General features: G+C 51.1%; 1 protein-coding gene across 2 annotated transcripts in view; it reads left to right on the plus strand.

The window, feature by feature from the left end:
- Positions 1-4,936, plus strand: part of Acsf3 (acyl-CoA synthetase family member 3) — a 39,489-nt gene extending 34,553 nt beyond the window's left edge. For both annotated transcript variants that reach the window (XM_075977556.1, XM_075977554.1), the window contains exons 8-10: positions 424-558; positions 880-991; positions 4,441-4,936. In XM_075977556.1, the coding sequence (XP_075833671.1) occupies positions 424-558; positions 880-991; positions 4,441-4,558 (365 nt within the window). In that variant the 3' untranslated portion in view covers positions 4,559-4,936. The remainder of the gene's footprint in view (positions 1-423; positions 559-879; positions 992-4,440) is intronic.
- Positions 4,937-16,224: the final 11,288 nt, after the last annotated feature.

The raw sequence follows: 16,224 nt of genomic DNA on the forward strand, positions 1-16,224 counted from the left end.
CAGGGATGGGGACTGCAGGAGGGTGCCCTGCACGCATCTGTGTGAAGCTGTGCATGGATTGTCAGGGTCAAGGCTTCCCCTTCCCTGGTGTAGATCATCCAGAGCCAGAGGCAGCAAACCGCTTGCTGCTTCCTTTGGAAACGCTGCACACTGGCTTATGAGTTCAGGGTATTTACAGACCCCATGGATTGTGGTCGGATCCGCTCCTCACTGCTGGCTCCTCCCTGTGAGGCGGGGTGCCAGTGTCATAGGGATAGAGGATGGAGAGGGACACATGCCATTAGAACCATCCCCACAGGAAGTGGGGCTGGACACTGGAAATAGTGGGACTCACACATGTGCGTGTGGTCCCCTAGGAGCACCAAGGTCTCCTGGACCAGGTACTCCCAGACTATCCAGAACTAACAGAACCCTCTTTCCTAGGGGACACCGCCGTGTTCAAGGACGATAGGTACTGGATCCGAGGGCGTACATCAGTGGACATCATCAAGACTGGAGGCTACAAAGTCAGTGCCCTGGAGATTGAGCGGCACCTGCTGGCCCACCCCAGCATCACCGGTGAGTGAATGGTGGCCCCCAAGACCCAGTGCCCCCTTTTCTACTCTCTTCCAGCTGCTAGTGGGGACCCTGTGGAACGTGATGGTGCTCCCTCCCTGGCCTTCAGCACATGGATTCCCAATGCAGTCCCAGACTGCTGCCTGCTGCAGCAGAGCACTCTGCAGACTGAGCCCCTAGAGATGCTGCCCCACTCCCTTGAGGGTCTTGCTCCAGGCGCTTGGGCACTGCAGTTAACTGCCTGCCATCCCCCACACTCCTGAGTGCTGCTGAGTGGTCATCAGGGCCTTCCTAGGTGTCCTCAACCTGTTGTACTGTCTTCAGATGTGGCTGTGATTGGAGTTCCGGATATGACGTGGGGCCAGCGGGTCACAGCTGTGGTGGCCCTTCAAGAAGGACACTCGCTGTCCCACAAGGATCTCAAGGAGTGGGCCAGGTAGGGCTAAAGGGACTGTCCTGGGTTCTAGGGTATCTATGGATCTTGGAATCGGGAGGATGGGAGGGACCTGTCTAGGAACTGGAAAGCAGGGGTGGACCATTCTGGATTTTGGAAATGGGGAGGAAGAAGCTGAAAAGGTGAGCAGAGTGGCCCTTGAATAGCTCTGTGTCTTTCCTGCAGACCTGGGACCAGGAAGGGCTTCCCATGCAGACAGGGTTGGGAGTCAGTAGTCGTCTGAGACAGATGTGTTTCTCAGCTTGTGAACCCCAAAGCGTAGTGAGGCTGAGGACCCCAGGAAAATGCCTGGCTAATCCAGTGCTGAACTGAGCAGTAGCCAAACTTGTACAGCCTTTCGCAGAATGGCCTGGGCCCTGCAGCCTTTTCTGATCCTGCCCTGAGGGTGGCTTGGTACCTCATCCTTTCTGTGGGGCCTTCAAACCTGGTGTGCTCCTAATTCAGTGTCTGTGGACGGTGCCTGCAGCTCCCTCCTCAGACCCAGGGTGGGGGCTTTGTCCATCCTGTCACCTGGACTTGCTTGTCTTGTTTTATTTTGAAACAGCGTTTCTGTGTAACAGCTCTGGCTGTCCTAGAACTTGCTCTGTAGACCAGGCTGGCCTCGAACTCAGAGCTCTACTTGTCTCTGCCTCGCAGGAGAGCTGGGATTAAAGGCTTGTATCGCTGCCAGCATACTGGCTTTTCCCCCCCACCTCCCATTCTTTGTGTTATACTCCAGTTTTCCTCATCTCAGCCCCTGGTGGCTTCCGATGTCATCCCGGGATCCACAGGACAGAAGGGGACTCACTGGGGCCTTCACAGCCTCTTTAAGCTTCACTATGGTCCATGAGGATACCTCTGGGTTCCTTCTCTTAAATCTGAAAAGTTCTCTCCTCTCTGCTGTGTCTCCTGCTCCCCCCCCAACCCCCGCCATCTTCTCAGCGTAAGACTATTTTTGGCTGTCCAACAAGACTTCACAAACAGCAGGAGTCCTTGTTTCATCAGGGGCCGCACAGCTGGGCAATTACCGATTCCCCTGGATTTGCAAAATCACAGTTGGAGCTCTGTAGCTTAGCAGAGGCAACAGTCTCTTGGCCGGTAGCTGCTTTGATTAAACAATTACTTTCTTGAGAAGAAAAACACCCAGGCATCCTCTGCTGGGAGCCACAGTAGTTGTTGGGTCCTACATTGGCCTGGCTTCCGTAGGTCATGGCCTGTGTCCATGGCACAAATCTGCGGCTCCTGTGCTCTGAGTGCTTCCCCTCAAGACCTTTCTCTAAGGTTCAAGTCAGGCTCCTTGCTTGGGTGTTCAGGCTCATGGTGAGCATGAGAAGACTCTAAAATGGGGAGCTGAGGTTTGGAGCATCCTGGGAGTTGTATAGAACAGGACAATGCAAGGAAGACTGCCAGACATGTGAGCAGGGCCAGGATGCAGACTGCCCAAGAAAATTGCTTGCCCCTCAGATTTTGTTCCCACAGTGGGTAGCCACACCACAAGTTGTTTCTTGAGGGATCCTGAAGAGAGATCCCCACTTGTAACGCCCCCACTCCCCAAAGAACAGTGTCCATGCTTCCAGGTGGCTCCTGCAAGGGAAGGCTGGCCTGCCACTGACAGAGGCCTCGAGGCCCAGCCTCACGTGATGTCGTATCCGTGCCTGGTGGAGGGGTGCTGCTTGCTGCTGGTGACCCGGAGCCTTGTTGGCCATGCTGTCTCAGGCCACAGTGCTGGGCTGTTGCCACTAAAGAGAGGCAGGTAGGAGGAGAGACGGGAGTGCTCACCCTGAAGCTCCAGAAAGAGACAGCGTCTGGAGAGGAAACTAACCACATTTTCTCCACATCGATTGAAAGGGAAAGCTGGGCACAGTGGCACACACACACCTGTGATTTAGGAGAGTTCAACCCAGTCTTGGCTACAGAGAAAGTTCAAAGCCAGCGTGAGCTATGAGATGAGAGAGAGATTCAGGAGGAAGCAGAGAGAACCCAGGTGTCACTGTTATCCACAGAGGTGCGACCTCACAGCAGCCCAGTGTTCTCAGGAGGTGCCACACAGCCTTGAGTGTGTCCTTGTAACTGTTAGTGCCTGTGAAGTGGGTACCAGAGCTGACCCAGAAGCCAGAGGCTGAGGAGCTCTGTGTCTCTGTAGCTCAATTCCCAGCCAAAACCTTCACCATAAGGCAAATGCCGGGCCCAGAAGGCTGTGGCAGCAGAAGATAGCGAGCACCTCGAGGGACACTCCAAGACGTGCACACAAGTGCTTTCCGGTGGGGAGGGACACTCCCAGCTGACTTCATGGGACCCACGACCCTGTACCAAAACCAGACAAGAAACCCAAACCAGTTTCCTGTCAGACAGACACATAATGCTTAACCAAGTGCTGGAAATTAGGTCCCATTCACAAAAGAGCCAACGCATCATGATCGTGTGGCATTTATACCAGAAATGTGAGGTTAAACATTCAGAAATCCACTCGAGTGGCGTGCCCTGTTTACAGAGTAAAAGCCGTGCAGTTGTTCCCGTAGACATAGAGCACATGTCTAGATCCCAGTGCCACTTGCGGGAATTCTCAGCAGGACCAGAGAAGAGACCTTCTTGAGTGGGGGAAAGATGGGGCTCTGAGAGTGGACATCTCTCCTGTGCTCAGGAGCAAGCAGCCCCTGCCGCCTCTTTCCAATCCCACCAGACATACAGTTCATCTGATGCTAACGTGTCTGTTACTTGTGATGGGGCCAGAAGTCCAGACAGTGGTTGTGCCGTGCCTCCCTGTCTGGTACTGGGTGCCCGCTGACCACTGTGGAGGTTTGTACACAGTCCCCATATCACACTGCACAGTGAACCTCCTGTAAAAAGCTGCCCAGTTTCTACACAGAAATACACAGGCTAGGCAAACTTAATACACAGAAATACACAAGCTAGGCAAACTTAACGAGACTAAAGAAGAAAGGTGGGGACACCAGGAAGCAGAACAGGACCAGAGCTGCACAGAGGGAGACTGCCCTGGGAGGCCTGGAATCCCTTGTGGAGTCTCTACAAGGCACCTCTGTGGTAAAAATCAGAGAGTAAAGCCAGCCCAGCTAGAATTGGGGTACACAGTCCTATGGTGGGCGGAAAAGCAAGACCTAAGTGCCAAAGGGTGCCTTGCTCTGCTGGCATGTCTGAGCAGCTACTCCAGATGACAGGAACCAAGTTCCACAGGGCGCCTAGCTCTGCTGCCTCCTCCTTCCCTGGCTCTCTCCTCTCACTGTGTCCACATTCATTCAATCTGCTGCCTTCAACCTGACTTCGCAGGCCTTGGAGCCAGAAGGCAGAGAAAGATTTTCCCTCCAAAGGGCAAGGTGGCCATACTGTTACCACCCAATGGAGTCTGGGTGAGCCCACAATGCTGCTGGGTGTATCCAGTGCCCACAATTCTCCCAGGGTTGGGCAATCATCTCAGGCTGTACTTGTCTCTACAGAGGTGTCCTGGCACCCTATGCTGTGCCCTCTGAGCTCCTGCTGGTGGAGGAGATCCCACGGAACCAGATGGGCAAGGTGAATAAGAAGGAACTACTCAGGCAGTTCTACCCCTCGTGACCAGAGGAGCCAGGGGGCCGAGGCCAGAGGACAGCAGACATCCCCTGACGATCATGTGCTGTGGGCCTCGCAGTGGGCCCAGAGACCCTTAGACGGAAACAACTCCCCTCCCCTGCAATCAAGTTGACCAGAATCAAAAACACTGGGGTGAAATCACCCAGGCTGATTGTCCAAGCTCGCGTGGCCCTGATCACTGGGTGTGTCCTCAGTTGTCCCTGAGATCACTGATGTACGTCAGCCTCGCAAGCACAGTAAGGGCATGACTGTCCAGTGTGTGGCCATCTTCGCAGTGCCCAAGACTGCTGACTCCTAAGGGCAGGTCCCAGAGAGGCAGAGGTGACGCTGAGAAAAGAGATGAAATAAAGACAGAAGACAATGTCCTGTGCTTCCTGGCTGTGGCAAACAAGTTACATGTCTGCACGCACCACCTCCAGCAATCGCAGCTTCCAGGCCCCATAGGATGCCAGACAGTGGCACTGGGCGGAGCCTGCAGCCCCCAGACCTGGGGGACTCTTACCCTGGAACTTTGGTCTGTGTGGTCGAACAGCCCCCCAAGGCTGTCCCCAGATGGCCCTGAAGCTTCCCTGCCTTGACCCTGCCTCACCCCAATTTAGGGTCTTTCTGGTTCTTCTCTATGCTCTGTTCCCTTTGTTGCCTGCTTCTCAGACCTTCCTGCTCTGCTGTGTCCACATCTGAAAGCTTCCCTGACCTCCATCCCCCAGACCCCCAGGCACCGTAGGTCTCCTGCCTGCTTGGCTATGTGCACGTGGAGAAACAGTGTTCTCTCGCTCTCTCTCCTACCCTCCCCTCTCTTCCTCTCCTCTCCCCTCCCCTATCCTCCTTTCTCTCTCCTTCTGGGGCCACTTCTTTTTTTTTCTTTCTTTTTTAAATTTATTTATTTATTAAAGATTTCTGTCTCTTCCCCACCACCGCCTCCCATTTCCCTCCCCCTCTCCCAATCAAGTCCCCCTCTCTCGTCAACCCAAAGAGTGATCAGGGTTCCCTGCCCTGTGGGAAGTCCAAGGACCACCCACCTCCATCCAGGTCTAGTAAGGTGAGCATCCAAACTGCCTAGGCTCCCACAAAGCCAGTACATGCAGTAGGATCAAAAATCCATTGCCATTGTTCTTGAGTTCTCAGTAGTCCTCATTGTCCGCTATGTTCAGCGAGTCCGGTTTTATCCCAGGCTTTTTCAGACCCAGGCCAGTTGGCCTTGGTGAGTTCCCGATAGAACATCTCCATTCTCTCAGTGTGTGGGTGCACCCCTCGCGGTCCTGAGTTCCTTGCTCGTGCTCTTTCTCCTTCTGCTCCTGATTTGAACCTTGAGATTTCTGTCTGGTGCTCCAATGTGGGTCTCTGTCTCCTTTCATCGCTTGATGAAGGTTAATATTCAGGAGGATGCCTATATGTTTTTCTTTGGGTTCTCCTTCTTATTTAGCTTCTCTAGGATCACGAATTATAGGCTCAATGTCCTTTATTTATGGCTAGAAACCAAATATGAGTGAGTACATCCCATGTTCCTCTTTTTGGGCCTGGCTTACCTCACTCAGGATAGTGTTTTCTATTTCCACCCATTTGCATGCAAAATTCAAGAAGTCCTTGTTTTTTACTGCTGAGTAGTACTCTAATATGTATATATTCCATACTTTCTTCATCCATTCTTCCATTGAAGGGCATCTAGGTTGTTTCCAGGTTCTGGCTATTACAAACAATGCTGCTATGAACATAGTAGAGCATATACTTTTTAAAAAAAATATTTATTTATTTATTTATTATGTATACAATATTCTGTCTATATGCCTGCAGGCCAGAAGAGGGCACCAAACCCCATTACAGATGGTTGTGAGCCACTATGTGGTTGCTGGGAATTGAACTCAGGACCTTTGGAAGAGCAGGCAATGCTCTTAACCTCTGAGCCATCTCTCCAGCCCCCGAGCATATACTTTAGTTGTATGATAAGGCCTCTCTTGGGTATATTCCCAAGAGTGGTATCAAAGTGGTTGCACAAGTTTGCATTCCCACCAGCAATGGATGAGTGTACCCCTTTGTCCACAACCTCTCCAGCAAAGGCTATCATTGGTGTTTTTTATTTTAACCATTCTGACAGGTGTAAGATGGTATCTTAAAGTTGTCTTGATTTCCATTTCCCTGATCGCTAAGGAAGTTGAGCATGACCTTAAGTGTCTTTTGGCCATTTGAACTTCTTCTGTTGAGAGTTCTCTGTTCAGCTCAGTGCCCCATTTTATAATTGGGTTGATTAGCCTTTTGCAGTCTAGTTTCTTGAGTTCTTTATATATTTTGGAGATCAGACCTTTGTCAGTTGCGGGGTTGGTGAAGATCTTCTCCCAGTCAGTGGGTTGCCTTTCTGTCTTAGTGACAGTGTCCTTTGCTTTACAGAAGCTTCTCAGTCTCAGGAGGTCCCATTTATTCAATGAGGCCCTTAATGTCTGTGCTGCTGGGGTTATATGTAGGAAGTGGTCTCCTGTGCCCACGTGTTGTAGGGTACTTCATGGGGCCACTTCTGACGGCTGTGTCAGTGATAGCCATGTGCCCGTACATGGTTCTCCGCAATCTGTAGACATCAAATGAGGGCCAGTAGCAAGCAGTGGTAATGGAGCCTCTGACACTGCCACCGGCAACACTCAAGCCCAGTAGCGCTCCTCGTTAGACTGGAGTATACTTCACTGAATGGAAGGTGCTCTGTCCCCGGAAACCAGGATGCATAAGAACCTGTCGGAAGTCTGGGCATCCCAGGGGCCAGACCATGTTGGTGGCTGTGCTCCTGGGGTTGGTGGCAGGATTCCCAGAGAATCCCAGTGCAGCCCGCCGGAGCCACCCTGGGCTGCCTCATCTGTAGCTCACTCTGTATTAGGCCATCTTGCTCAGTAAACGCCACAGCTTCTACTGGGCCCAAGACTTTGGAGTCAAAGGCCAAGGCAAAAGCCTCAGGAATGGTGGGAGGTGAGGCTGACTATGGCCTAAGCAAGGTTGACCTCTGTGTTAGGCTGAGGCACCAGAAAGGAAGTGAAGAGAGCCGCTGTGAAAGGGTTCCTCATGTCGCGATGCTTAGGCCATGGCCACAGGTAGCTGCTGGAGCTTAGGTTGTCATCCTCCCAGCTGCCCTAAGTTTGCCTCCCAGTCCCTGGCTTCCCTGACTGCCTTTGCTATCACCGTGCAGCAGCCAGCTTCATCTGGAACCTACTTTCCAGAGCAGGAGTGTTACAGGCCACAGTCCTCAGTCCCCGAGTTTCCAGGAAGCCCTCTCACAAGGTCACAGGAGGAGGCACCCGTCTATGCACACCTACTCTGTTGACTCCTGGACAGTGCCTTCAAGACCTTGACAGGGAAGCCTTGTGTACCTGGAAGCAGTTGGGCAGCCAGGCACCCCCTGCTGAGCGGAGCCTGAACAGATAGCAGGAAGCCCAAGGGCACTGAGCCCTGTGGTCCCTTCCCCACACCCTCACTGGCAATGCCAATGTCTGGAGCCCTGATGTGGCCCAGCATAGGGAAAGATGCCGTAGAACCATTATTCAGACCTAAAGCCGGAGGCTGCACCAGCTTAGATCTCAGAATGAAGAGGAACAGCAGAGCCACAGATCTGTGCCTTCGTGCATGTATCACACACACACACACACAGATCTGTGCCTTCGTGCATGTATCTCACACACCACACACACACACACACACACACACCACACACACAAACACACACACACACACACAGATCTGTGCCTTCGTGCATGTATCACACACACACACACACACACACACACAGATCTGTGCCTTCGTGCATGTATCTCACACACCACACACACACACACACACCACACACACAAACACACACACACACACAGATCTGTGCCTTCGTGCATGTATCTCACACACCACACACACACACACACACACACCACACACACAAACACACACACACACAGATCTGTGCCTTCGTGCATGTATCACACACACACACACACACACACACACACACACAGATCTGTGCCTTCGTGCATGTATCTCACACACACACACACCACACACACAAACACACACACACACACACACACAGATCTGTGCCTTCGTGCATGTATCTCACACACCACACACACACACACACACACACACACACACCGGTCTCTTGCCATTCTCTGTACGGTGCCTTCAGATTGGCTGTTTTCTAGACATTCCATCTCTGGCCAGAGAGGGAAGCACCCATTGTCATGCTCGTCACAATCCTACGGGGACAGTTCTGGTGGCTCATGGCCCTGGCAGAACCTTCCCGTGCCCAAGAAGACTCACTTCCCCAGTATCTAGGACCCAGGCCCTTGATGCTGGCCCCTGTCGATCCCCCCCCCCCCCCCCGCTGTGGCCATGAGCGGGGATTCCGAGCCACCTCCACCTGCCCTAGTAGAGCTGAGTGCCCTTGCTGACGTCCACCATGTGGTCAATTTAGCTCAGCAAATAGATCGATATCAAATTATCCCACTTCACCTTCATAACTCTTAAGTGAGCCAGAGTGGAGGGGAGAAGGGGTCACTAGAAATAAACAGCCATGGAGGCCCTTTGTGATCAATCACCCGAGGACAGTGGCAGCATTCGCGCCAGCTGCTGACACGGTCCTTAATAAAGCCCAGGAAAGCACTGTCAGCTACAGTGAAGGATAGCCACAGGTCAGCCCAGGGCCTGCCTCGTACTGGCAGGGTACAAAACCGTTTGTGACCTGAGCCCTTCTCAGGTGGGCAGTGAGTGCCGCCCATTTGTGGGTGCTTCTACACACTGGGAGGAGCACCCCAACCTCTGCTGCGAATGAAACATATGAAAGCTGGAGTGACTGTCATAGCCAGAGAAAAGACTAAGGTGCCGACTCGGGTGCACAGCCCTTGGTCTTCTGCCCTCGTGTATCCTGGCCTCCTCCCTGGAGCCCCCCCCCCTTCCTGCCTGTTTATGTTTGTACATGAGCAGAGGTCACAGGTGAACCCCTGTGGGTCTGGCGTGTGCGTATGTGGTACATATGGGCACTTGTCCCTGTAAAAGTGAGCATGTGCCCTGTCATGTGACCATGTGTGTGTTCAGGCTTCTAACAGGAGTCTTCCAGAGGATTGTGGGTGTCAGAACAGGCTCAGCTGGGTCAGGCACATCTGCATGTCCTGTCTTTGGTGGCCCTTCCCCCACTCTCTGGATCCTCTCTGAAGCACAAGGAAGTCACTGACTTGGAGGGTGTAGTCCCTAGTGACAGGCTGATCACAGTGTAAGGATGATAAACTAGTAAGCCATCAGTGTCCCTCATCCCCATCTGTCAGGACTTCCCCACCCCCAGTAAAAAGCAGCAACAGCCAGCAGCCCCGTGTCCATGCCTCAACCGTGTTCCCACAGCACCTGCTTTGATAGGAAAGAGCTACTTGTTAGAAATGGACAGAGCTCCACCAGGCTGGCTGGTTTGTGCACACATGCCAACAGACACACATGCACATGGGTGTCCATGGGCAAAGCAGTCCTGGTTTCAGAAATGTCTCCCTGAATGTCAGCTGCTTCAGAAGCTCCAGCAGCCAGTGTCAGCGAGAACAGGTGTCTGGAGGAAGGGGTGTGGGACTCTGCAATTCTGACAGGTCGTGGGGTCTACGGTGTCACCAGTTCTGCATTGACCCTGCACGTAGTCACCCGCTCCTGTCCCAGAAGGGCAAGCCCAACCAAAGCAGACGAAGGTCACTCTTTAAAGGGCATTTTAAACACTGTAGAAGGACTACACACATACACACACACACACCAGTTTATTGAGTAAGGGGTTCATACTATGGTCATCTTCAAGAAGTGAGACCCATGAGACTGGAAAGATGACTCCATGGTTGAAAGCACTGACTGTTTTCCAGAGGACCCAGGTTTAATTCCCAGCACCAATATGACAGCTCACAACTGTCTGCAATTCCAATCTAGGGGATACAGTGCCGTCTTCTGGTTCTTTTGTGCACCAAGCATGCACATATGTTGTGCACAGGCATATGTGCAGGACAACAGCTCATTAAAAACATCAAATAAACGTGAAACCCAGACCACTGGAGACATGGAGGCCCAGGTGGGTCTGTGGGTGGAGCAGTCTTGGAGTCAGCTGTGCCTCTGCCTAAGAAATGATAGCCCGTGCTTTGAGAGCTCACAGAACTTGATCCCACCAGCGCTCGACAGTTCTGGGATGAGCCCCGTGCACCAGGGAAGGCGTTCATTTATACATGATTGATACATGATTAATAAAAACTCAGAGAAATTGGAGTCCAACCTGAAGGTCCGAAAAAGCAAAGCAGCCAGCCACTGGCTCTTACCTCGACCTCAGTCTGAAATGGCGACCCTGCCTCCAGGGATCTCGGAATGAAACTGTGTCTGAGAGCTGTTTCCTCCCATTTTATAATTCTCTCTAGGGCATCCAGGACTACACAAAGAAACCCTGCCCCCCCCCGAAAGAAAAAGAAAAAATATACTTAAAAAATACCTACTTAGCCGGGCGATGGTGGCACACGCCTTTAATCCCAGCACTCGGGAGGCAGAGGCAGGCGGATCTCTGTGAGTTCGAGACCAGCCTGGTCTACAGAGCTAGTTCCAGGACAGGCTGCAAAGCCACAGAGAAACCTTGCCTCGGAAAAAAAAAATACCTACTTAATACAAGAAGAGCACACTGGAGAGACCATGGAGATGGCTCAGCGGGTAAAGGCCCTTCCACCAAGCCAGAGAGGACCTGAGTTCAACCCCACAGTCTTCATGCTGGAAAGAGAGAAATGGCTCTGTACAGTCATCCTCTTGCCACACGTACCCTGTGGACATGCACACCTACACAGTAAATACAGAGTGTATATATATAAAGAAGGGCTGGGCATAGTGATGCGTGCTTTTAAATCCAGCACTTGGAAGGCAGAGGCAGAAGGATCAGTGTGTGTTTGAGGCCGGCCTCTTCTACAGAATGTGTTCCCGGACAGGTAGGACTACATAAAGAGACCCTGTCTCAAAATACATATGTGTGTCTCTTTATTCATATATATATGTGTGTGTGTGTGTGTGTCTTTATTCATATATATATACGTGTATATATACACATATATATTTAAAGGAAATATATATCCTTTAAATTATTGTAACCTAGATATTTATTCTGCTTATTCCTATTTATAATTGTGGGTTTTTATAGTATGGATATGGTTGAGTTTGTTCCACTTAGAAACTGATTTATTGTTTAAATAAATATGCTAGTGAAAATGGTCTTATATAACCCTGAATACATTAAATTTAAAAAAAAAAGAAATTCCTTATGGAAACCTGTTGGCAGAGGCTGCTCGTTCATTCCTGGCCGCCCAAACCTAAAATAATTACACAGAAACCATATTATTACAACACTGCTTGGCCTATTAGCTCACACTTCTTATTGGCTAGCTCTTATATCTTAAATTAACCCATTTCTATTAATCTGTGTATCGCCACATGGTTGTGGCCTTCCGGTAAGGTTCCATCTGGCATCTGACATCTATCTTCTGCAGGCAGCTACATGGCTTCTCCTCGGCTCCACCTACTCTCTCCTCTATCTGCTTAGAATTCCCACCTTTCCCTATTCTGCACTGCAATAGGCCCAAAGCAGATTCTTTATTAATCAATGGTATTCACAGCATATGGAGGGGAATCCCACATCAAAAACCCACTCCTTTGTAGGCTAATTTAACTATAATTTGGGGCTGGAGAGATAACTCCACAGTGAAGCACTTGTTCTTGCGGAAGACCCAGCTTCAGTTCCCAGCACCCACATGATGGTCACAGCCATCCGTAACTCCAGTTCCAAGGTATCGGGTGCCCTCTTCTGACCTCTGTGGTCACCAGACGTGTGTGGTACACGTGCCTACATGCAGGCAAAATACCCTCACACATAAAATAATAAAATGATTCTTTTAAGACTAGCCAATTGAATAAGCCTGTGAGGTCAGACCTCAGCCATGTAGGAAAGACGTGGTCAGTTCCTGCCTTTGAGTTCAGTCTTACTAATGTCCTCTTGATCAAGAGCGAAGTTTGCTTTGTCCAGACAATTTCATTGGAGTAGTGGTCTCTTTTCTTTGTGACCCTGAACTTATTTCTAACAAAGCTTCTCTAAATTAAAAAAAAAAAAAACTTCTCCAAGATTTTGATTGGAGCTGGAGATTTTCTAAATTAATTTGACAAAATCTGATCCTGCAAGACCCTGGAGCCCGCCTTTCGCACTGCCCTCTGGGTAGTTCCTGTCTTGGCGGGGTCCTTTGGGGGACCCAGAGTGAGATGGTTTTGTCTTTTTTTTTTTTTTTTTTTTTTTTTGGTTTTTCGAGACGGGGTTTCTCTGTGGCTTTGGAGCCTGTCCTGGAACTAGCTCTTGTAGACCAGGCTGGTCTCGAACTCACAGAGATCCGCCTGCCTCTGCCTCCCGAGTGCTGGGATTAAAGGCGTGCGCCACCACCGCCCGGCTGGTTTTGTCTTTTTTAAATTGGTCACTGGAATGCTCTGGGTTGGCTTGTGCTGATCCTCGGGCCTCCAAGCCCAGGTCCTTCCTGATTTATCTCTGAACTGTCCAGGATTCTGTCCCCTCCCTTATTGCTTTATTTCCTTTTCTTACTGCTTTGCTGAAATAAAAGCTGAGGCTCCTTCCTGCTGCTCACCTTCCTTCCCGGGGCCCACACAGGACCCTGGCTCGGGCCCACTATTCCATGGCTGCTCTGAGGACTGCCCTGCTCACTGACAAGCACTAAATTCTCTCCAGGTTGTCACCATGAAGGTGATTGGACCTAGAGGTCCAGTCTGTCTTGGGGACTTCCTGTTGCAGACCTTTCTCCTGGAACCACCATCCGGGGTTGCAGGTTTGAGGGCCTGTGAGGGCAGAGCGACCCTGTTGGATCCGACCGTGGTTCTGCAAGATCCTATTTCCCCATTCTAAAGCCCAGAAGGTCCTGAAAAGCAACGTTGTTTGGGTTTTGTTTTAGTGTTTTTGTTTCCTGCAAACTCATTTCCAAAGAAAGCTGAGCTGAACGCCTGAGGCTCCATCTGGTCCTGGACCCCACTTGGTGAGAATCTTTGCAAGTCATGCTGTGAGCTACAGTACGCTGGCTCTGGAAGGCACCCAGACCCTGCTGGGTGTCACATACCAGGTGGCGACTGTGCCTCTGAGACAGCTGAAAGTTCAGAATCTGACACATACTTCTTGCTGTGGGGTTTGGATGCAGGATGCAGGACTGCTTTTAATCTGAGGTTTTGCAGGGTAGTGAACTGGCCTCTGGAACTTCCTGACCTCCGTCTGAGCTAGGAAGGAGGAAGGGTGGGGTGTCTCGCCCCAGATCCATTTCCTAAAGGCTGATGACTCACTTAGAATTCCACTTGAGCATGTGTGGTTCTCCTGCAGGTTTCAGATTTGTGGGCATGAGGTGGCTCAGGCCTCTGGGTCTGTCTGTGTCCCATGTATCTTCCTTAGTCTTACAGGAAGTGTCCTGGTTGCCGATCTGTGGGATCTCGGCACTCCCCATAGGAGCCCACACTGAACTTGGGCCAGTCTCAGTTCTCAAGGGTATGCCCCACCTGGGGTACCACCCCATTGTCCCTGAGTGTCACACACGGTCCCCAGACACACGGTTGTGAGTAGAGAATACACCTCCCCTCGTAGCATTACAGACTTACCTCTGGGTTCCAGGCCTTTGAGATAAGCTCCTCTGCCCTAAGAGGACGTGTTTTGTCGGGTTGGCAGTGAACTTGCAGGACCGCCAGTGCCAATGTCCCCTTTTCTGACCTGACCCCACTGAGTGGCCACCAAAGAGTCTTCAAGACTTTTTCTCAGCCGTTGGACAGCGCTGAGCCCTCCTGTCAACAGCTGCGTGTCTGAGTGGATGTTACTAATTCCCCCTCCGTCCACCAAACTGCTGGGCCGCCATCCGGGTTGGCACTTAGATAGTCCATCTTTGTAGTTCTCTCCCCCACCCCCTCAAGGTGATGTTCAGTGGGTAACAGTATTTGTGGTTTTAATCCAGTCTGATAAACCCCGTTTTAGTAGGATTAGCCCATTTACTGTTATTACCAGTGAATTTAGACCACTTGTCTTCCTGCCCTGGCAGTTCCATTATGGCTTCCTTGATCCTTCTTCTGTCGTATTAACCTCGACAAATTAAGCTTATGTTCTTTTAGCAAGAGCCTTTAAATTTTCTAAATACATATTCAGTATGACTCCGGCTATGTTTTCTCTTATTGGAGTTTGCGGTTGTTAGTGGATCCTCATAGCCCTGACGAGGGCAGACAGGCTTGACTTTCTGTGGGCTGCGCCTCTGCCCCTCTGCCGTCTCGGTGCACTTCTTAAAGTGTCAGTTTTGTATTTTTTTTATTTGCGGTTTTTTATTTTATTTATTTATTTTTGAGACAGGATCTCACTATGTGGCCCAGTCTGGACAGGAACTTAGTCCTCTTGCCTCCACTTCCCAAGTGTCTCCTTGTTTTTTGTTTTTTGGGTTTTTTGTTTGTTTGTTTGTTTTGTTTTGTTTTTTCGAGACAGGGTTTCTCTGTGGCTTTGGAGCCTGTCCTGGAATCAGCTCTTGTAGACCAGGCTGGTCTTGAACTCACAGAGATCTTCCTGCCTCTGCCTCCCGAGTGCTGGGATTGAAGCCGTGTGCCACCACTGCCCTGGCGTCCCTTTGTTTTTGACACAAGAAGTAAAGGTATTGTTTTCATGTCCACAGGAGCAGTGTTTGGCCACCTCCTGGCTCAAGGGTCACATGTCTGCAGACACCAGTTCTCCCATTAGGCAGCAAGTGGTACCCATACCCACATCGACACCTTTCTCCCCCTCACTGCATGGCAGCGTGAGGAGCGAGGTGCCAGCTCCTGTCCCCCGTGATTGTCCCTGCCTTTGGCCCTTTCAATATCCAAGTCAGTTGGTCTTTTTCCAGTGGTGCATTTGAGGCACCCCTTGTCCTTGCTACAGCAGTGACCCAGACACAGGTAGAGTCCATGCCCCAGTATTTGCCCTCCCCACATGGCTGCACAGTCCTGTGACTGTCCCTGTCGCCCCTCCTGAGTGTACTCTAGTGGGGCTGGCGGCTGAAGTTCAGGCCTTCTGTGACCAAAGTCTGGGAGGCCAACTTTCCCTCCGTGGTGACTTTGTAGAGTGGGTATAACAAGCCACACACACACACACACCACACACACACACCACACACACAGGCACACACACACGCCATTTTCATGAAGACCTTTGTTTTGCACATTCAGATTGCATTGTTAAGACTGGTGAGGAGAGAGAATCTTGACCTGCAGAGTCCCGGCCACCCTGTCACTTTAGTCTACATACTATGGGAACACAGACACCCCACTATTCCCTGCCACCAAGCTGCAAATGTCAGCAGGACCATTCCAACAAAAGGCCTACCTGCCCTGGAGGCCTGGAGGATTGTGGAAGATGGCAGGTGCCCGGCTGAAACTCTAAGGATGTGCTTCTGGGAAGACCCTATGTGGAACACCCCCATGACGGGCTCCTAGATAAAGTCACTCCTTGGAGCCTCCCCCAAAATACCCCTCACAGACCCCGCTCTGTGTGAGATTCCCCTCTTGGGACACCCCCTAATTCTGCAGCTCATCCACCCACTCACCCGAAACACAAGTCCACTAGATACTGACCCTCATCAGTCAGGCTGCCACAAAGC

This window comes from Microtus pennsylvanicus, chromosome 6, assembly GCF_037038515.1.
Source record: "Microtus pennsylvanicus isolate mMicPen1 chromosome 6, mMicPen1.hap1, whole genome shotgun sequence".
Classification (NCBI taxonomy): domain Eukaryota; kingdom Metazoa; phylum Chordata; class Mammalia; order Rodentia; family Cricetidae; genus Microtus; species Microtus pennsylvanicus.